The 23,083-nt window shown below is 37.3% G+C and overlaps 1 protein-coding gene across 31 annotated transcripts in view; it reads left to right on the forward strand.

Moving 5' to 3' along the window:
* The window catches only part of LOC129453021 (uncharacterized), a 234,820-nt gene that overhangs the window by 35,824 nt on the left and 175,913 nt on the right, over positions 1–23,083 (forward strand). For 26 of the 31 annotated variants that reach the window (XM_073865319.1, XM_073865305.1, XM_073865313.1 and 23 more), the window contains exons 12-22: positions 1,800–1,973; positions 8,924–9,091; positions 10,918–11,088; positions 11,236–11,409; positions 13,311–13,484; positions 14,416–14,589; positions 14,821–14,988; positions 15,877–16,050; positions 17,849–18,022; positions 18,129–18,290; positions 18,532–18,705. In XM_073865319.1, the coding sequence (XP_073721420.1) occupies positions 1,800–1,973; positions 8,924–9,091; positions 10,918–11,088; positions 11,236–11,409; positions 13,311–13,484; positions 14,416–14,589; positions 14,821–14,988; positions 15,877–16,050; positions 17,849–18,022; positions 18,129–18,290; positions 18,532–18,705 (1,887 nt within the window). The remainder of the gene's footprint in view (positions 1–1,799; positions 1,974–8,923; positions 9,092–10,917; positions 11,089–11,235; positions 11,410–13,310; positions 13,485–14,415; positions 14,590–14,820; positions 14,989–15,876; positions 16,051–17,848; positions 18,023–18,128; positions 18,291–18,531; positions 18,706–23,083) is intronic. The other 5 variants (XM_073865325.1, XM_073865306.1, XM_073865329.1 and 2 more) reach the window with 5 other exon arrangements.

Below are 23,083 nucleotides of genomic sequence, written 5' to 3' on the forward strand. Positions count from 1 at the left end.
CTATCCACTTAAACCGGCTTCATGGTATAGGCCCCGAGTGTTTTCCAGACTTGCGGTTTGTGCTGGCACTTTCACGATGCAAATGTCTGCATGTATTCCATATTTTGCAACTTAAATTATAATTTTGTGGCGGACTGAGAAATACACTAACCTAAAGGATTATTAGAAACACCTGTTCAATTTCTCACTAATGCAATTATCTAATCAACCAATCACATGGCAGTGGCTTCAATGCATTTAGGGGTGTGGTCCTGGTCAAGACAATCTCCTGAACTCCAAACTGAATGTCAGAATGGGAAAGAAAGGTGATTTAAGCAATTTTGAGCGTGGCATGATTGTTGGTGCCAGACGGGCCGGTCTGAGTATTTCACAATCTGCTCAGTTACTGGGATTTTCATGCACAACCATTTCTAGGGTTCAGAAAGAATGGTGTGAAAACGGAAAAACATCTGGTATGTGGCAGTCCTGTGGGCGAAAATGCCTTGTTGATGTTAGAGGTCAGAGGAGAATGAGCCGACTGATTCAAGCTGATAGAAGAGCAACTTTGACTGAAATAACCACTCGTTACAACCGAGGTATGCAGCAAAGCATTTGTGAAGCCACAACACGCTCAACTTTGAGGCGGATGGGCTACAACAGCAGAAGACCCACCGAGTACCACTCATCTCCACTACAAATAGGAAAAAGAGGCTACAATTTGCACACGTTCACCAAAATGGGACAGTTGAAGACTAGAAAAATGTTGCCAGGTTTAATGAGTCTCAATTTCTGTTGAGACATTCAGATGATAGAGTCAGAATTTGGCGTAAACAGAATGAGAACATGGATCCATCATGCCTTGTTACCACTGTGCAGGCTGGTGGTGGTGGTATAATGGTGTGGGGGATGTTTTCTTGGCACACTTTAGGCCCCTTGATGCCAATTGGGCATCGTTTAAATGCCACGGCCTACCTGAGCATTGTTTCTGACCATGTCCATCCCTTTATGACCACCATGTACTGATCCTCTGATGGCTACTTCTAGCAGGATAATGCACCATGTCACAAAGCTCAAATCATTTCAAATTGGTTTCTTGAACATGACAATGAGTTCACTGTATTAAAATGGTCCCCACAGTCACCAGATCTCAATCCAATAGAGCATCTTTGGGATGTGGTGGAACGGGAGCTTCATGCCCTGGATGTGCATCCCACAAATATCCATCAACTGCAAGATGCCATCAATATGGGCCAACATTTCTAAAGAATGCTTTCAGCACCTTGTTGAATCAATTTCATTCTAAGTGGCAGTTCTGAAGGCGAAAGGGGGTCAAACACAGTATTAGTATGGTGTTCCTAATAATCCTTTGTCACACCAGTAGGCAGCGCAAATATAACGACACGCCTATAATCCCTCTCACTCCGAAGTAATACTAAACTCAACAGAAAAAGGAACCAAGCCAAAGTGAAGTGAGCGGACCCGACCTGACCCGTGGGGTACTTTGCAGTGGAAAAGCGCCAAAAATATCTATGATTTCTATAATTTCCACACCTCATATTGGGGAAAAATGCAATTAATCTCCTGGGCTATGTACATTCTCCTGTACCTGCTTACAGGACCTACTCGTACAAAGTACGCTTGGATAAAAAATCCTGCGTTGCTTGTGTGGCTTTTTCATATTTAATTTGTAAAGGTTTCAGATTTTATATTACACTGTGCATTAAAACTAATTTGTAACTAATTTGATGACTAGTCATATTCTTTCATATTGTTATAAAGATGTTGTATTTGGTGATGTAATAATTTTTTTGTTTCTGTAGGGTGTTTAAACATGAAAGTGCAGAGAGAGCCTGTGAATCACTGACTTCAGTTCTGGGTATTAATCCCTTGTTCCTGTCAGAGATAAATCTCATAGCGAATGATGAACAACAATCAGGATTGAAGCTTCTTTCTAGTTTTGAAAAGGATCTCACCTGTAACCTGATGACACTTGGGTATGAATTATTTTACAGCAATACTGAGGATAGACAATGTTTTATTAAATTAATTGTGATTTGTCTTAATGAAACAATAGTTTGAAAAGTGCTATACGGTTAGTTTAAAGTGATAGTTCACCCAAAAATGAAAATTCTGTCATCATTTTCTCATCCTCATGTTGTTCTAAACCTGTATGTATTTATTTTTTCTGATGAACACAAAATAAGATAATTTGAGAAATTATAATAAACACAGAGCAGTAAGTGTTTATTGACTTCCATAGTAGGAAAAAAATATTTTGAAATTATTGTGATAAATGATGAAGAAAATATTTTGATAAATGATGAAAAGCACACAGTTGACGGTACCCCTTAAATTACATCATTTTTTTATTCCTACTATGGAAGTTAATGGTGTCAATCCTCTGTGTTTTTAACCATCATTTCTCAAAATATCATCTTCTGTGGTCATCAGAGGATGAGGATGAGTAAATGATGACAGAATTTTCATTTTTTGGTGAACTATCCCTTTAAGCTTACAAGTTTCAACATTTCTTAGTGACACTTCCTGATTAGGCAGATCATATGTTTATTCATTAACCCAACATGTGCTCTATGCAATATTTACCCAGACATGGGTTAAAACCACCCAGCAGAATTTAGAGTGCAGTTGGACATTAGGGGCCTCATGTATAAAACTGTGCGTAGGATCCTTACTAAAAGTCTACGTACGCACAAAAGTCAAAAATGGCATACACCAAAAATTATGAAGACTTCTAAAACAAAGCAATGTTCCCTTTATAAAAAACAGATCACCTGCAAGTGTGCACACATGAATCATCTTAATATCCCACCCTGCAAGCCCATTCTCCCATCAAGTTTGTTTTTTTATGAATCACAACCTTTGCGTGGGAACTGCACGCTTTATACATAAGGCCCTAGGGGTGGGGAGAATACAACGATATGGCGATGTATCGTTGTTTGTCTCTGGTGATACAAGAATTGATATGCTGGCATCAAATATCGATAAATAAATGAATAGATGCTATAAACAGATTTTCCAGCGTCATTTCTTCATGGGTCCTTTGGGTGGCGCTTAACACATAAATGATTGGAGTGAGGAAAACGTGAACTAACATTAACTAGTCTGAAGAGATTAGTCCATATGCTTTTATACCCTTGATGGGCTGGTAAAATTAGAAATGTTTATACAAAAAATATTTTGTTGTTAAATGTGTCAGTTTACAAAGAAAAGCTATTTATTTAAGCATAAAATGTTTAATGTACTTGAAATGTTACACATTGCTAATAGTTCCTAGTTCACAGCACTAAAGTATGTAACTGGCACCCGGTGCAAGCGTTGCGAGCCGTTACTACGTTTTTCAATGCATAAGGATATGTCACTCCTTTCTGCTCAGGTTCTGCGCACGGCTCAGTCCAAGTGACCAGGTGCTGCCATAAGAACATGTCTATACCTGTGTTACACAGCAGCATGGTTTCTCCTCACACACTTTACAAGTGGCGCCTTGCATGTGCGCTGCGGTCCATTGCTAACGTGTTACTGTGTGCATGGAATCGATCTTTCTACGTTTGTATCCTGCATCCAGTCTTCCCAAGTGGTGTGCTAGACATGTGCCGGGCTCAGCACAAGTTGCAGTCTGCCATGGGTTCGTAGCATCCCTTTATGTTCGGAGTGCCCACCCTGCACGCCTGTGTTTAGCAGCGGGTTCTTTCACAGCAGACAGCATGTAATGGACACCCACATGTGTGAGGCGAGCCATTGCTAGACCTGTTCTTTTGGGTCCCTTGCAATGTTTAATCCCCTTTTAGCCTTGCCGTACGGGTATTTCTGAATCTTATTACTATATTACAAGATTGCGCTTTTATTTGATGTCAGACCACCAAAGTTGGCCCAGTGCGTCAGCAGCGATTCCAGATATTGGGACTGTGCATCGAAGTACGTGCCTGACGAGAGGGATGGAATGACTTGTACAGCTGCTACTATCTCATCCTAGGGCGACAGTTCCCATTGGCATCGAAACCCTACATGTGCGGTTTTGCACACTTATGGCGGTGCTTTATGATGGGGTTTGTTTGGCCCTGCATATGTTCACAGGCCACATCGCTATCTCATCGAAGACTGGGCAGCTGCGCATCTTACTCCTGGATATTGTCTGGTTGGAGAGTGTTCTGACCAGCCACAGGCGCGCTCTTTTTCTTAGAGGGATTTTACCTGTGTGTGTGGGTATAGGAGGACAGTCTGCACACCAGCTATACGACATGTGCGTGGTTGGGGTTCTGACTCAGGCTTGATGCAAGCCCGTCTCTCTCAGGAGTGCCCACTAGTTTGTGTGTCTGCTTTAAGTTTTGCTGGAGATGGATGCCCCTAGCAGGCCCGGATTGGCCATTGAGAGGACCAAGAGAAATCCCAGTGGCCCGGTCTGTTTTTTTGGCCACAAGGGCCGGTGTTGTCATGCCACTGGGTTGAAGGTTGCTGTCCCTAGGCGGCCAGCCTCACTCACGTAATTTGAGTGTGGGAGATGTCCCCGCTGCTTTATGCCCAAGATGATTGTGTCCCAACCACTTATTTAAAGAATTCTTGCAATAGGGTCCATTAACATCTAAAACGCAGGATACACCACTTTCTTCTTTTCAAAGGATCACCTGTGAAGTTGAACATTATTTTTTGTTTTAGACGACGTATTTGAGTGCATCTAGAGTTAAAATATACTTGAGCCCAACTTAATACGAACGGCCTCTAAAAGGAAAAAGGTCGGGAACCTTTTTATCCAGAAGTGCTGAAAGTGGCTGGAAGTTCGTTCCAGGTTTTCAGGAGGAGATTGTCTTCGCGTTGTAGTTTTCTCATATTTGCCCACTTATGTTGCTTTGCCAGTTCTGCCCGCTGACGAGCGACATGAACAAATTCGACATGTCTGCGGAAGTCCGCAAAACATAATTTGAATGACATCAGTAAATCAGATGTGAAGGCTGCGAGCTGTCTGAGGTTGAAATGATGAGGAGGGTCCCTCACTAAGCCATCCTCTCTGTATGCTCGCAATGCTTCGAAGTGCAGGAGATGGCCACTTTCAATGTCCCTGATAAACAGCCCCAGCTTTGTTTCAAATGCAAACACTGCCTGTTGCAGGGACAAGATTGTGTTTCCAATGCCTTTTTCACATTGAGGTGGTTCATATGACTTGTAGGGGTGGTTTCCCGGACCAGGATTAGCTTAATCCAGACTAGGCCTTAGTTTAATTAGGAAATATAACTAGTTTTAACAAACATGCCTCACTAAAAACATTACCTGTGTGCATTTTGAGGTAAAACAAAGGGCACTGATGTATTTTAAGATATGTAAGTGCAAGTTGTTCTCAGTTTGGAGAGCTCAGGGTCTGATGACATGCCCCCACGGATGAGAATTTTGAAAAAAATAACCCCTGAAATGAAGACTACTGGTGAAAATAGTGGAAACTAATTCATAAATTTAGATAAATATATTTCATACAACTTCTTAGGCCTAAATATTTAGTGAACAGCAAAGTATGCCTAATAAGTATACAAGACTGAACCACATAGATGTGAAATATAAAGGCTATCATGATCATTTTGCCAACAATGAACCATGGTTTTGTTAAGTTTATAATACGCCCTCTTCAAAGACCCCACCACTTTTTAAACCTTGAGCTATCTAAATCCATAATTATTTAATAAGAAACCCATCAGAAATGATTGACACATTATGAGACGGGAGGGAGCGGGACACAGAAACAGAGAGAGCACACTTTCTTATCAACTATATTTGAGTTTTAAAAATCCGCATAATTACATACCATATGAGCCTCTGGAGACGACTGACGGACAATGAACCTTGACATTGCTCCATCCTGTGCCCGCAGATTTTCGCTCCTCTTGTGATTATCTCCTCATGCGTGCTGCTTTATATCACAAACTCCGCCGTGACAAACGGAAAAAACGCGACGGCATATGGTACAATTGGCCTTGTATTCATTGTCCCTCATGCATTTCAGCCACGGGTAGTCATTTTCCCATTCAATTCTATATTTTTGTGCTCCTTTCTTTTTCGCCGGCTGCTCGGATGCAGTCATTTTTACATTTCCCGCTGTTGTCACTTGTCGTCATCGTTGCTATGATACGTGACATCACAATGACTGAAACGATCAATTAAAAGCTGATGGGGCTGCAATGTTAAAACGCTACGCTGATCATAGACAAACAGATGGAGAAATTACCGCACCCTCAGGGTTTTCTTATACAAATGACGCGGTCTTCGTTCATGGCTGACATATTATATGTGTCTGTCATGTATTTGCACTGAATTAATTTTCATAAAATACGGAACAAACTGCGTTCCGTATCAGTTCAATACGGAACAAGAATTGTATGTGTCAAATACGGGACGATTCCGTATTATACGGAACGGTTGGCAACCCTAGCTCCATCTGTAAAGGGTTTCCCACTCCACACAATCTCCAGAGCACCAGCAAAGCTCGCAGAATTCAAATTCCCGCTTTTGTTAGTGCATGCTAGCAGCACTTGATTTGTACATGACACAGGCACGTCGTCCAATTAAAATTCAGCTCTCTGACAGGTAGGCTAGCTACAGGCCAAACGCCACTGTCAATCATATTAAGCTGCGAGTCTCTTACCTAAATAATTTGAATTTTATTAGGGGTGGGACAAAAAATCAATTCTTAGATGAATCGCGATTCGGACGTGGCCGATTCTGAATCAATTCACAAATGACATGAATCGATACTTAAATGTTAGTTTACAAAATAATAACGTGACGTTAACAGAACCAAAAGGCGGAACTCAACTGGGGGAGCGGTGCTGCACACGGACAACTTAAGAGAGCGCGCACTGCACGAGCACGTAGCGGAGCTTACAAGAGCAGAAGAGAAAGAAATAAAATCTATAACAGCCCTGTTTGACTCATTCTAAACTGCAAGAAAACAAGATACACTTTGGGATAGTCTTTCTCTGCCTTTTCTCTGTTGAGTAAGCAGCAGGGAGAAACAGCGCATTAAATTTAATGTCTCTTCTGACTGTGCTAATAGCTTTTCCCTAAACCATCCGCTGACTGTTACTTCTGTAAAAATATGCAGATAGTTTGTTATTCAGTCGCTGGGTGCGCTGCATTATATAAATACAGTAATACTGCCGATCACTTTGTATAATGATGATGCTAGACGCTTAACGTTAGTCAGTTTATGAAAGTTAATGACAGTTAACATATAGAATTAATATGTCACATTTAATTACTATTTTTACTGGTTTTAATGTCTTACAACAGAAACAGGACATATATGTATATATAAGAACGACATTATTTATCCCTTAGTTGCATTAAAGTACAGTATATGACAGTTCAGAGACTAGTAGCCAAAGCGCAAACATTAACCTGGCTTTGAGAGCAAATGTGATGTAATGACGTCACAGATATGCAAATTAGTACGTCAAGATTCGATTCTGATTCTAATCGGGACCCTAAGAATCGATTCTGAATCGATTCATGAGGGTCCAAGCGATTCCCACCCCTATATTTTATTTAATTTTACACATTCATAATTATACATTAATGGAATATGCTAATAGTTTAAAAATAATTTTGTCATCTTGTTCGAGGGTGTTTAAGTCAACATTTAAATTGGAGAGCCATATAAAATTCGGAAGAGAGCCATAAATTGCTCGCGAGCCATAGGTTCCCGACCCCTGTCTTCGATGAATTACTTGTTTTCTCAAGTAAAACGAAATTTTTAAAGTCCATTTATATATTTGTTATTTTTTGACACAAAGTATGCCTACCATACATTATTTGGCAAAATATACATGATCTAAGTACTAAAACATTAAGATAAGGATTTTTATTTTTTCATCTGTTTCCCCTGCATACTTGATAAATCTTGCTTGTGTATTGTATATCAGTGGATTGAACTTTTTTAACCCAAAAGGTAATCTCAAAACCCACCTTTTTTTAGAGAAATATAGGGGAAAAGACAAAAACATTTGTTCCCTATCAATAGTTTTTGAATAATATTAAGATACCTTATGGTAAGGCTGCACAATTATGCCAAAAATTATAATTGTTTAAGCTACTGTATTTGCATTGAATTGGAAATTGTATTTTTTTTAAATACAATGAATTGCAAGGGTGCAGAGAACAGTGCACTATTTATATTACTCAGATTTACTGCAGATTTATCTATTAATTTGAGATAGATTTCCACACCGTATAGCCACTGTAAAGAAGTTAAATGTCTTATTTTCCCCATGCAAAAATTTTACCATAAACAGCAAATACATATTTATAAGAGAAAAATATGCTCAAATATTACAATAAAAAATTGTAAAAATGTTCTTCAAGGAAAGCATATTCTTATGAGCACAATAGGACTGTTTAAGGGGCTAATCACACCAAACGTGCTTTAAACGCTTGGAAACGCAAGGCGCGACGCACTGCCTTTTTATATTGCTAAGCAACCACCGAGTCAGCTGTCTTGTCAATCAAATATTGAGGCGTGAGCGCTCTTTTGCTGTTAACTGTCATATTAGCAGAAACTTTAAAAAGAGGACGCTTGCTCTGACCTTGTTTGAGGATTAGAGGTGCACAAACACGCAGGAGAGAGTGAGCGAGTGGAGTCCGGTTCTTCAAAGCAACTGTAAACTTCACTCATCACAACGTAAGGCCCGCCTCTCCCCTCATTCGATTGGACAATGGAAAGACCCGAATGACGTCGGGTGCTACTCCGCTCTCAGCGCTCCTTCAAAAGCGAGTGCTACGGCCGGTGGCAAAAACCGCAAGGTTCAAGGTGCACAAACGCTCCCTGCCCATAGAATATTATTCAAAAAAGGCGCCTGCAATTGCCATAAACGCTTTTGGTGTGATCAGCCCCTAAGCTGTTTTTAAATGTCATTGCCATAACTGTTTAATGTGTTCTTTCTGTCAGCAGATTAATGAACCCACATGAAGCACCAGATGAGTTTTATTCATTACCTCTAACTGATAAAACAGACCCATTATTCCAGGATCTTAGCCAAATTAGTTTCAGAGATTCAGAAGTGAAGCTGCTCTCAGATATACTGGGTGATTCACACTGCAAACTGAAGAAACTCAGGTTACTATTTTCATTTCTATTGGAAAATATGTTATTGACTATTGTTTTTTCAGACTCGATTCAAAGAAGACCTACTGTAACGTGGCAAATAACCAGATTTGATTTGTTGTATGGGTTCTTTTTCATATAAAATCCTTACTTGACTATTCTATATAATTGCATTTAGAATGTAAAAATACAGCTTTTGCATCTAAGCTTCTAATATGCTGTTTGCACAGTAGGTTTTCTCTATTATAGACTCTAATGTTGTGATGATTAAAATTGGTAATTCAATTTTTGAACATGTTTGCATGCATTAATTCTATATTCTTGCTATATTTGGTCTATATTTAATGCTTCTTTTTGCAAAATGTCACATGGAATCCATAGGGAATCACAAAATATTAGACTGTGAATAAAAGTATAATATAATGATGCAGCATGTTACATTTCACGAGTTCACACAAATAAGTCGGATAGATAAAACGTAAACGTATTTGGCGTGTTGTCCTGGGAGAGAGCTCTGAGCTTAGTAATTGGCCCAAACGCAGAGTATCCCCACTAGGTTTAGGAAGTAAGCTGGTGTGTGAGAGGAGCCGGGGTGGTAGAGGGATTTTGAAGACTGGGGAGAATGCTTAGGTGAGCTTGACTGTGTTTACATATGGGCTTGCCTTCGTGCTGATTGTGCAGATATGTTGATTACTGATTGTAGACAGCTGGTGACAATTGATTAGCTTATTTTTACATGTTAAAACATAATTTATCGAAAAGTCATAGCAGTTGCTGATTTCAGAATCAGACTTTCTATAGCTATATTTGTTTTCTAGAGTTAAAGGGGGTTCAACGGTATTTCATGCATTCTAATACAGTTTAAGAGTTGTTTCCTCATGCTAAACTATAGACGAAGTGTCAAAAAAGCAATAGGACCTGTGACAGACTATTTCTGTGCTGCACTTCGCCAGGGTTAATACAAGTTTTGGAAAGTTTTTTCGACTAAAATACAACTAGATCTTACAAATCAGGGGTAGGCCATATTTATAATTTCTTTTGGGCACTTCCCCCGGAAAACCACGCCCACACGTCAATCAGTGGGAGAGCGAGATCTGAGGACGCTAGAAGTCACAGGCATCACTTCACGCGACAGCTTTGTTTTATATCAAAACTCAACAATGGCACGAAAAAGTGTGTTTTTAAATGTACACTGAAAAAATGATTCATTGAATTTAATCAATTTTTTTAAGGTAAGTGGTTGCAATCAATTTATTTAAGCTACATTTAAACAAAAAGATTAGTAAAGTAAAATAAAATATTAAACTTTTGTTTAAATGTAGCTCAAATAAATTGATTGCAAACACTTACCTTAAAAAAATTGATTAAATTCAATGAATCATTTTTTTTCAGTGTAAGGAGAAGGAAGCCAGCCTCATGGAAACAATGGATATAGTTTGTTTATCTGGGGTAGCAGCAGAGTTTTGCGTATGTGTTTGTCCCGACTGGGTCATTAGTTGCGTGCGGTAAGACTTCTGTGTTATGTTGGAAATCGGCGCGTAAGTTCATATAATGTAAATGGCATGAACATATAGTGAATCATAAGTAATCCAATGTTGTATTGTTGCTTGGCTGGTGATTCGCTCCTCCCGCAGCTTGTGACTCCTCTTTCCGAATACTTCTGTGCGTTTTCAGAAAGAATTGCTAGAGCTGATCTGTCTTTTATAAATCTGATTAAACTAAAGACTATTCAGAGATATAAAGGATGTAATACTACTCTATAGGTACTCCAGATTAACATCAGATAAACAGTGTGTTATGGGAGCTGTAACAGTTATGTAAATATATTTTATTTTCAGGCTCAGTAGCTGTGAGCTCACAGAGGAAAGTTGTTCAGCTCTATCTAAAGTTCTCAGTTTAGACTCCATCAGTCTAAAGGAGCTTAATCTGAGCAATAATAATCTAAAGGATTCAGGAGTTAAGATGCTCTCTGATGGACTGATGAAGAACTGCAAGCTACAGATACTCAGGTGAACTGATGTCTGTCATATTCAAGCTATTAGAGATGGTTACTTTATATTTATTATTCTTATTTTAAACTGCTTATTTCTGTAATTCATTTGTACATAAAATGCAATTGAGAAACTAATTCATTTGTCATCATTTCTCTTCTGTAGACTGCCCGAGTGCAATATCAGAGAAGAAGGTTATGTTGCTTTATGTTCAGCTGTGAGATCAAACCCATCACATCTGACAGAGCTGGATCTCAGTGGAAATGATCCTGGAGAATCAGGAGTCAAACTCATCTATGATTTAATACAAGATCAAAACTGTGCACTGGAGAAAGTCAGGTGAAATATGCAAATAAATTAAGTTCCTTAAAGGGATAGTCAAATCAATATTACACCATAATTTACTCACCCTCAAGCCATCCTCGATGTACATAATTATCTTTTTTCAGACAAACACATTTGGAGTTATATTAGTAAATGTCTTTGCTCTTTCAAACTTTATAATGATAATAAACAGTGATCAGGCAACAACTTCTGACTTTGAAGCCCAACAAAGTGTATCAATCCCAGAAGTAATCCAAACGGCCCCAGTGGCTAAATAAAGCCTTTTGCGATTTTGTAAGAAAAATATCCAAATGTAAACTTTTAGAAAACACAAGCTTCAGGTATCGGCCAAGGCACATTCACTGAGCTGCTTTTTAGTTTCATGGTGGGTAGCACGATTAGCAACATTAAGGTGCATTATCACCACCTAACTCACTCTTGTCAAAGAGTACCCAAGCCACTTCAACACAGACGTGATTGACTTTACTTTAGTGTTGTGACGTATTTCAGAGTGAAACACCATATGATTCGAGGAAAATAGTGTGTGTGGCTTGTGTTTTTTACTGTGATTTGCTTGGATATAAAAAGTAGGCGAAGTGGAACTGGCAGCAGACTGACAGTTGGAGGGATCAGGGTTAAAGGATGATTAGCCCCATTAATTTCTTAGGATCTAAACAGGGATGAATTTAGAAGCCACCAAACACTTCCATGTTTTCCCTGTTTAAAGACTGTTACATGAGTAGTTACATAAGTAAGTATAGTGGCACAAAATAAAATGTGGCAATGTTTTAAGCAGAAAATATCCGCCTAAAATCACCACGTTTTATTTTGTGCCACCATATACTTACTCATGTAACAGTCTTTAAAAAGGGAAAACATGGAAGTGTTTGGTGGCTTCTAAATTCATCCCTGTTTGGATCCTAAGGAATGAAGGATGCTAGGCTAAATGCGCACACATTCACAACATGCTGTACAAAGATGAAGTGCACATATTAAAAAAAGATAGGTATGTATTAATTAATTTGTTAAGTTGAGGTTAGAACATAGTAAAATACTGAAAAATGTTGTCGTTTTCCTTTAAAAAAATAAGAATTGTTAGTTTGATTTCATTGGCACTTTAACGTTGGTGCTACCCGCCATTAAAAAAAACTAAGAAGCAGAAGGAGCCGATGGTGTAGTGGGCAGCGCTCTGACATGTGGTGTTTTTCGCACTTTCAGCGGCCCAAGTTCGATTCCGGCTCGTGGTCATTTGCAGATCTCGTGGCCCTCTCTCCTCCCTGTACTTTCCTGTCCTCTTCTCAATCACTGTCAACATAAAAGCGAAATAGACCAAATATATATATATATATATATATATATATATATATATATATATATAACGAAGAAGCAGCAGCTCTGTGAATACGCTTTGGCTGATACCGGAAGCTAGTTATTATGGTTTATAAAGCTTTTAAATGTGGATATTTTCCTACAAAATCATGTCAATTAGAGGTCCTTTATTAACCCATTGGAGCCATGTGGATTACTTCTGTGAGGATTGGATGCCCTTCGTTGGGTCAGAAGTTCTTCTATGATTTCTGTTTACTATCATTATAAATGTTGGAAGATCAAAGACATTTACTAATATTACTCTGAATGTGTTCATCTAAAAAAGATATTTGTGTACATTGAGGATGACTTGAGGGTGAGTAAATCAATGTGTATTTTTTCACTGGAGTATCGCTTTAAGAGTGAAAATAAGAACAAAAATAATCAACTTTAAACATTACATCTCATGTTACACAGGATGTATAATAACTCCAAACTAGAAAGAAATTGACTGTGATCTCTAAATTAAATATAATTTTGCACATGATCAATGATCTGTGGATAATAAGTGCAAAGTGTCTGTATAACTCTCTTGTTTTTTTTTTTAGATTTTTGAAAACTGAAGATGCAGGGAAGTCCTTTGAGTGGTTGTCTGGTGTTCTGAGTGAAAATCCTTTACTCTTGACAAAGCTGAATCTGAGCGATAAAAAAATTGATGACTCAAGTGTGAAACAGTTCTGCAATCTACTGAAGGATAAACACTGTCGATTCAACACATTTATGTAAGTATTATGACAGCGAGGGCGTAATTTTGATTTTGACATTGGTGGGGACGTAAATGATGTATTTGTAATGACTCAGAGAGATCGGGATCCATTTGCAACTCTTTATTGTAATAAACGAAATGAAGTCCAGGTTAGAATTCGGGGGAATGAGAGTACTGAGCAACCGGGGCGTTAACACTGACATCAGTAACAGGATTAATCTTATGTGTCATATTTATTAAGGATACTTGTGTCAAAAACAACAGATATAGAATTGGCCTATTTTATTTGTATTTTATTTTTTACTTTTTGTGATGCCAGTGAACATTTTGACCTGGCAACTAAAACACTGAACCATCAGATTTCCTCCCAATCTGCTCCAGCATAAAAAATATTACACATTATATTTATTTAACAGCCATTACAAAAAACACAAACAAAAAATTGTTTACATCACACCTGCATCGCACGTTTAGCGAGTAAACCAATCATGAAGCGATGTAAGTTAAAGAGGCGGGACTCAAAAAAAGGCGAAGCCAATCATATTAGTGATGTGAGTTATGGAGGCTGGACTCATTGCAGAGAATGAGATCTGTTACCACAGAACGTGATTTGAAAAGAGTTTTAATCTCATTTAAATGATTCCTAAATAAATTCATGTTAAATTAAATAAGTCATTAGTAAAAAACACAAGAAACAGACAGACATTAAATAAAGATCAATTGTTTGGTTAAAATTTTTGCTAGGGACATTTCAGTCTTCCCTGAATATTGGTTGGGACATGTCCCTACCCAAATCCATGCCCTTATGTGACAGTGTATTTGTATTTTATGACTATATATTGATTTTGGTTCATATGTCAACACCAGATGATACTTTTACATCATTGATACTTTTACACTTGAAAAATATTTAGATACAATTGTAACTTTGTGTTTTGTTTACGCAGCCTAAGAGACAGCTGTATAACACCAGAAGGTTGTGCTGATCTGATGTCAGGTTTTATTTTAAATCCTTCACACCTGAGACATCTGGATCTGAGCGGAAATAAACTTGAAGATTCAGGAATGAAGACGATCTCTCATCTGTTGAGAAATCCACAATGCAAATTGATTGATCTAAAGTATGTTGTTTGTTTGTTTGTTTGTTTGTTTGTTTGTTGCTGAGAATAGAAATCCTGATTCTCTCATGATTAAAAAGAAATGTCAGTGGCTTTCACAATATTCACCTGCTGTGTGTAATTATGAGTTAAACTATTTTGATTGTCAATGCATCACTTCCCCTTCACACTTTTAGTGTATCTGTGCAAAGGGTTTGAATAATAATAGTTTTTAACGTTTTTCACTTTCTACAGGTTGACTAAGAGCTGTATTACAGCAGAAGGTTGTGCTGATCTGATGTCAGGTTTTAATTTAAATGCTTCACATATAAGACATCTGGATCTGAGTGGAAATAAACTTGAAGATTCAGGAATTAAGAAGATCTCTCATCTGTTGAGAAAGAGTGGACTACAGGAACTGAGGTTTGAATGTGGTTATCTAAACATAAATAAAAGAAAATTGGTATGTGGTTAGACAACAGGACTCTGTAAACCAACCCTGGGACTTAAAATGCTCAATATAGTGCTGTAGAAATGCAAGTCCCACATTTTAATTTAAATGATTACAGTAATTATTGAGTCATTACAGTAAATAGTGGGACATGCAGTTTAAATGGTTTTACATGCAGATGTTTTTTTAATGCTAGATCATGATTTTTATTACAGTCTAACTATAAAAGTCTGTCATTTTAACCCAGCACCTACCGATTAAAATGTATAGGCCAAATATAGACTGTTTCATGGCAAACATTAACAATTTGATGTACATACAGCTGTTAAAAAAATAAGACATCACTTCAGTTTTGACTTGAATCATCATTTCTAGATATATTGTGATCATTACAGTCCAGTATCTGTTGAATTTCACTTAATAGCAATGTAAAAGACTTGAGAGCATCAGGGTTTTTCCCAAAATATTTTTTCCTGAAACAGGTGTAAAAAAATTAATATTTTGTTGTTATGAAATTAATTTGAAATTATTTTCTCTGCAGTATTCAAGATTCGAAAACACTGCATCTTTTTTTTGTTATTTTGACAATGCTTTCTCCATTTCAATTTTCAGTAAATAAATGCAAATAAAAACATTGTTTTATTAGGAATTTGGCAGAAATGTTGTTGGTAGACAGAATGAAACAAAAACATTTTTTTTCCTAAACACATACCTAAATCTAGAAAAAAACTGAACAGGACCATTAAAACCTGGGTTTTATTTGTCTTAATATTATTCATTTATTTATTTAGTTTTTTTCATATTTAAAGTCTTATAACTTCAATAAATTGTTTCAACTAAAAAAACTTTTCATTTTCTAGACTCTCAGACTGTAGTATTGGAGAAGAAGGTTATGTTGCTTTGTCTGAAGCTTTGAGATCAAACCCTTCACATCTGACAGAGCTGGATCTCAGAGGAAATGATCCTGGAGAATCAGGAGTCAAACACATCTATGATTTAATACAAGATCAAGACTGTGCACTGAAGAAAGTCAGGTGATTACAACTTTAAAATATTAACACATCAGACATTAGTGTGAAGCAGAGGCGGCCTTAGCTATGTTTCAACCGTTTCAATTGAAATGGCCCCCGCCCTCCAAGGAGGGCCCCAGCCTGGCGCAAGAATGTTTGAACGGGGGGGCTATGATTCCAGCACGGGGAAGCTTACAGTGTCAGTGCCAGTGGATGTTAAGCAATCACATATCTTTCATTTTAAATCAATTAATGTCTGCTCTTTGTTTTCTCTCGGATGTTCATACGCGCTTTAGCCTACGATAGAAATCGGATTATTTATATGAAATGAATGTATTTTATTTAGTCTACAATAAAACTGTGGAACTGCATTAATATTTAATATATGTCATTTAAATTATTTTTAAATCAATGTAGAATTGTTTACAGCAGCATCACAGTGCTTCATAAAAAACATAAAAGCATGTGGATAATTCTAAAGGTTTAATTATTCTTTAGCATTGGGATCACTAGACGAGAGCTTAATAGCCTTATTTTTGTGAAAACCGACATTTCTTAATTGTGTTACCTGTCGTAGTTAGTCTGTGCGCATTCATTCCAACAAACTTTCCGTCACAAATGGAGAGAATACCAATTGTAAGTACTTATCCCTATGCCCTATTTATTCCCTTTGAAGATTAGAGCTGTGCAGAGAGTTGCGCAATTGTGTCTCATTGCGTGACTGTGACCGCTAAAATATACTTGGATAATAGAGCAATGAAAACAAAGTCATTTTCATTTTATCTGGAGTGAGTTTAAGCGGCGTTCCCTTCCCGAAGTGCCCTTCAAGGGTGCAAAAACGCAGTTTTGAATTCGACCATGCTCTCTCTCATCAGGCTTGGCTGTGCAAGTGCGATTCTTTTTAATAATAGTTTTTTTAGGGGCTGGTTTCAATGTTTTTTTTAATAATATGATTGGATTTTATTCTAACCTTAATGCAGTATTTAATTGTATAAAAAAATATGTGTATAACATGTGTGCTGCATTTACTGACTGCCTTTAATATATTTTGTGCATGACTGCATTTTCCTCTAACGCAACATCCACACAATGTTCCATTAAATGAACATACAAGTAATGACCAACAACTTTAGATAAATGAGGTGTGATTTTTTACTGGCTTGGAAAATTGATTATAAAATATAAATCAATTAAGCAGAGAAGTTAGCGTCCATGAAAAGTAAGGGTGAGGCTTATTCCAAATTTAATTGTATAGTTAATTAAATAAGGTTGGATCATTTCTGTTGAGCTACCTGTTTGTGAAGCTGAAAGTGCACGTAATAAAATAATATACCATTGATGCAAACCAACAGGAATCCTTGCTTTTTGCTCTCTTATGCTTATGTTTTATGTGGGTATTAGTTATTGAAACGGGCCACCAGATGCTTAAGTCCGGCTCTGGTGTGAAGCGTGGTATATGAAACTGTATGTACAAACACACAGATGGTAGGCAACAATTTACTTCCTGGGATTGGTGATGTAGTAAACATTATCATAATTACAGTATTTAATGTTTGTAGAAATATTTTGGATTCATTTTGTTCTTTCTCATCAACCAAAATGGTGTTTAATATTGAATAAGATTCTGCCATTTTAGTAAAAAACTGGAAAACAAATTATCACAAAAACTTAATGACTATGGCAATATTTCAAATGTGAGATGATCCACTAGTATAAAAGATATTTCACTCTTTAAAATTTTTGCTTTATTAGTCTTTTTAAATAGATATAAAATAATTATAATAATATGTTGAGATGTAAAGTAATGTTGTTGTGTTTGTAGATTTTTGAAGAGTCGTGCTGCAGAAGAAGCTTGTGTTTATCTGAATAAAGTTCTTGGTGTTCATCCATTACTGGTAAACGAACTGAATCTAAGTGATAATAAACTGGGAGATCTGGATGGAGAGAAACTCTCAGCTCTATTGATGGACTCTCATAGTAAAGTGAAGAAAATCATGTGAGTTGACTCTTCATACAGTACAGTATAGTACAGACTGTCAGATGATGATGATGATGATGATGATGATGATGATGATGATGATGATGTTGTTTCTTCTGTTTAGACTGAATGATTGTGAGCTGACAGAGAAACAATGTTCAGCTGTAGCTGCTCTTCTCTCCTGTGTGAAAGAGATTGAGATGAACAACAGTCGTCTGATGGATTCAGGAGTCAAACAGATCTGTAATGAACTCAAGAAACCTCAATGTCAACTACAGATACTCAAGTGAGGAAAAATCTAGTATCACATCATCTATACTTTCAAATACAATTATTATAAGACTATTACTGTGTATAGTTTAAATCCAAGTGTTTAAATAATCAAAATAATATTATTTTCTTTATAATTTAGTTTTTTTTATTAATTTTTCCATTGGTAAATTATTCAAAATTTTGCATGAAGTGATTTTACCTCTGAAGATCAGATACTTTTTTTAAGTAATTAAAAACAAACTTCTCTTCTCTAGACTATCAGACTGTAGTATTGGAGAAGAAGGTTATGTTGCTTTGTCTGAAGCTTTGAGATCAAACCCATCACATCTGATAGAGCTGGATCTCAGTGGAAATGATCCTGGAGAATCAGGAGTCAAACTCATCTATGATTTAATACAAGATCCGAAATGTGCACTAAAGACTGTCAGGTGAGTATTCTGATAAAATACGGTTTGTTTTAAACCATTTTATTTCTTATTAAATTTCATAATGATAATATAAGATTAACACATAATTATCAAATAATTATTATATGGATAATGTAAACTTCTTCTTTTCTTTAGGTTTTTGAAAAGCTCTTCAGCAGAAGCAGCTCGTCAGTATCTTAATAAAGTTGTTGATAAAGAGATTTTACTCCAGAAAGATCTGAATCTGAATTATCATAAACTACAAGATTCAATACTGAAACAGATCTGTGATCTACTGAAGGATAAACACTGTAGACTCAACACACTCATGTGAGGATTTCATCTTTATTTAAAGTCTCTTAACAAACACAACATCATTTAATATTATGTATTTGAATGAAGGGGAAATTATGAATTGAAGTGTGTTATTGTTGTGATGTTTTATTATTTGTCTTGCATTGTAATGAGTTTATGAATGAAGTAAATTAATACAGTACACCCATGATAAGAGTGTTGTGTATAAATGATGTTTGTGTTGTGTTATATTTCAGATTGAGTGGTTGTGGTCTAACAGAAGAAAGTTGTTCAGTTTTGGCTTCAGTTTTAAGATCAAAGTCCGGTCTAAAAGAGCTCGACATGAGCAACAATAATCTAAAGGATTCAGGAGTCAAGAAACTTCACAACGGATTAGAAAATACAAACTGTCAACTACACAAACTCAGGTAACAACATTACATCAAGAAATGTCTGGAAATGTGTGGGATTATTAAAGAGTTTAAAAGATAGATCAACTTTCTATTTATTAACAAATAAATCAATGTTGTAAACTAAACTAAAAACTAACATGTTAAAAACAGCAGAATCAGTGTTATTTTTGGGACAACAAACTTCTTGTTACTTTTAACTTAACATGTGTTGCCATTTTTATTTATTTTAACTCAAAATCCACACAAATGACACATAATATGATAAAATGACACACATGCCCAGTTTCACAAACTAAGGTCTTGACTTGGCCTTAGATAAATTAAAGGGACACAAGGCAGCATTTTTATGTTAATAAATCATCTTCGTAAGTCGGTATATGGTTAAATGGTTACATGACGAATGAAGACTCTCTCGCCCTCCCTACCGTCTGTAGGAAGAATACCCCACTTGCAAGTTCGCTGTATCCAACCCGGTGTCCTTCAGTCTCGTAAAGTCTCAGATATAGAAAGCATTTACTCCCAGACACTAGGGGGAGCTAGTAGAGAAATAATACTCAGACTTGCCTTGTGTTCCTTTAAGACGTTCAAGTATTTTTAATAAACAGGCCTTAGAAAAATACTTCATTTGTGTGCATCTTAAGACAAATCAATGGCACTTGCATATTTTAAGATATGTGCAAGTTATTTTCAATTACACAACAGTTCTTTCTGGTTCTCGAATCTGATTGGCTAAGAGCTATGCGATATTGTGCTGATATCGGCACTGTAACCGCTTCACCTTTCGTATCAATCCGCCACCTAGTGAATGGAGGTCCTAAGCAGGCTCATCTCTGAATGGAAAAACACAGACGCGCTGTTTTGAATCACTCTCATTAGTTTACTAGCTCATAAATCAGTCCGTGAATCCCCAATCGGAAGTTATTATTCCGTCAAAGATCAGCGCTCTTGGATGATACGTTAAAGTTAATGGGAGAAATGTCTTGTCACATCGTGTGGACGATTAACACTTGGAAAGAGGAATATAAACACTCGTTTTTTTTTTTCTGGAGCTATATCTCTTATCAGAACGCGAAAACACCGTGAAACTGCAGGTAAGCACCGCAGCTTTTAAATGTGGACATTGATCATTTACTTTATCGTGACATGACTATTAAAACATGTTATGAGATATCGCCACTGATATATTTATAAGCAGCATGCAAAAACATCTCTGACACTTATAAAAACCGTTTTATATAGTACTGACAAGAACAAAGTTTAATAATAATAATCGAGTGCTCGTATCGCGTTAAGAATAAATGCAATAGTAACGTTACACAAGTATAGTTTTATTAACTTTTACCTCGCGCCAAAACAATAACAACACAAAAGACACTAAATATGAATAAAAAAACAAGTAATAGTTTGATCATGACACCAAATACTGCTGATTTGATCTCATTTTGACGATCATAAACAAACAAGGCCAACACGAGAGCCAGGGTATCTCTGTCAGAGATGTAGCCCAGAGAGGGCGGTGGTCAGCGGGGCGAGTGAACACTGACGTCCGCTCATGCTTTGGTTGTCATACGTACCGAATCTCACTAAGCAAACGTTCAAACAGGCGCTATCTTTACTAATCGACTGCAGATTTAAATATAATACAGATACATTTTTGACTGAACTAATCTTAAAACTACACTTTGTGACCAAGAAACGGTAATATAAAGTAACGGCTTTTCCGTCCATTGAGTTGTTATGAGATTCAAAGCAGCCGAAAGTTTTACCTGTCATTCTGGCCGCCCTCAAATCCGTGGCGGAAGAAAGTAGTTCCCAAACAAAGAGGCTTTTAAAATAACTCCGTTGTTGTTTTCTAGTTTTCGTTTTTCAAACGTGTGCCGTCGAACTGTTGTATAAAAGCAATATCGCTCTCGGAGTCGTGTGATATAGCTCTATATCATCACGGCTGTGATTGCCTACGGCCTCGTGCCTCTGGCCTAATCACAGCCGTGATGATATAGAGCTATATCACACTCCTACTCGAGCGATATTGCTTAAATAAGACATCTTAAACAACTGTTTTAATCTAGGACTAACCTTAAGCCTGGTCTGTGAAACCATTATGTAAGGATTATGTGTTAAATGGTATAACACAAAAATGTGTAAAAAATTAATTCAGTAATAACAGTTTGTGTTAAATGTCACTTACAGTTTTTACAGATACAAAAATATTAACACCCTTTGTAAATACGAGCAAAGAATGCTGTGAATGCTTCATTTAATCCTCTATACCACCTCCAGTTGCAAAGATAACAGCTCAGAGTCTTGTCTTATAATGTCTGATGAGGTTGAAGAATTCATGTCAAGTGATGTTAGATTATTTCTCCAGACTCTTCATATGTCGCTGCTCTCCTCTTCGGTCATTTTCTGTATGGTTCAGGTCAGGGAACTGGGATGGCTATGGCAGATTTTGTGATTTTGTTGATTTTGATGTTTGTTTTGAACCAATGTCTTGATGAAAGATTTTACCATGACCCATTATAAGATTTCTAGCAGAGCAAATCAGATTTTGACTTTTATATCTGTTGGTATTTCATATAATCCATGAAGCCATGTGTCTGAATAAGAAATCCAGGACCTCTGTTACAAAATTAGGTTCACAACAATAAAGATTCAGAGGTTAATTTAACTGTAGATATAGAGCACTTTTGAATCCAAAAAACTCTCCCATATCGTCCCCTTGGAATTATAGTGTTCTATCTGCGTTCTGGGCAGTTTTGAGATATTGGGCCCTATTTTAACGATCTAAGCGCATTGTCTAAAGCGCACAGTGCAACGTTTAAATGGGCGTGTCCGAATCCACTCTTGCTAATTTAACGACGGGAAAAATGGTTTGTGTGCTGAGCGCATGGTCGAAAAGGGTTGGTCCTATTGTAATTGGAGTATTTTGGGCGTAACGTCCAGTAAACCAATGAGAGTCACAGCTCTCATCTGTCAGGAAAGACTTCGGAGTCAATTGCAAGTTAACAGAGTTTATTGAGAAATAGAGATATTGAGAGCTGGAGTGCAAAGTCAATGGTAAGATCCACACACGGCAAACACCCTCGACTCACTCTGGATGTAATCACTACAGTGGGAGTGAAGCACACCCAACAGTAGGAGAGAGTGAGTCGGCACTACAAGATAGTCCAGTACAGATCTGAAGAGAGAGAGCCACCCACGCTCTCCGTCGAGAACACCAGCACGATCACCACACGCGACAGAGGGATGAATCACGCCTCACTGAAGGCGGATGACAGGCGGAGATGGAAGATGGTATTTCCAACGTTCTCAGACAAAGTAATCCACTGTGGAATCCTGATGTAGATGAAGCCACCCGGAAGTAACTGGTATACCGCCTAATAACGAAGCGAACCAGCTGTTTCGAGAGACAATCACAGTCAATAGAGTCAATGTAATCCACAATGGTGAAATAGTATAATTCACTCACGGGTGATGGTGCAAGCCGCTGGGAAACAGAGACAGCTGGTGTACCGCCTAATAACGAAGCGAACCAGCTGCCAAACATATTTCTCTACCATCCTCCTGTATATGTTGGGTTCATTACAAAATAGACAATTTTGTTTTAGCATGTTATACTATTCCCTACTGAAAAATCCAGCTAAGACCAACATACAGTAAGCTGGTGAGCTGGTTTTAGCTGGTCTCAAAAC

The sequence above is a fragment of the Misgurnus anguillicaudatus genome, unplaced genomic scaffold (genome assembly GCF_027580225.2).
Source record: "Misgurnus anguillicaudatus unplaced genomic scaffold, ASM2758022v2 HiC_scaffold_31, whole genome shotgun sequence".
In the NCBI taxonomy this organism is placed as follows: Eukaryota; Metazoa; Chordata; class Actinopteri; order Cypriniformes; family Cobitidae; genus Misgurnus; species Misgurnus anguillicaudatus.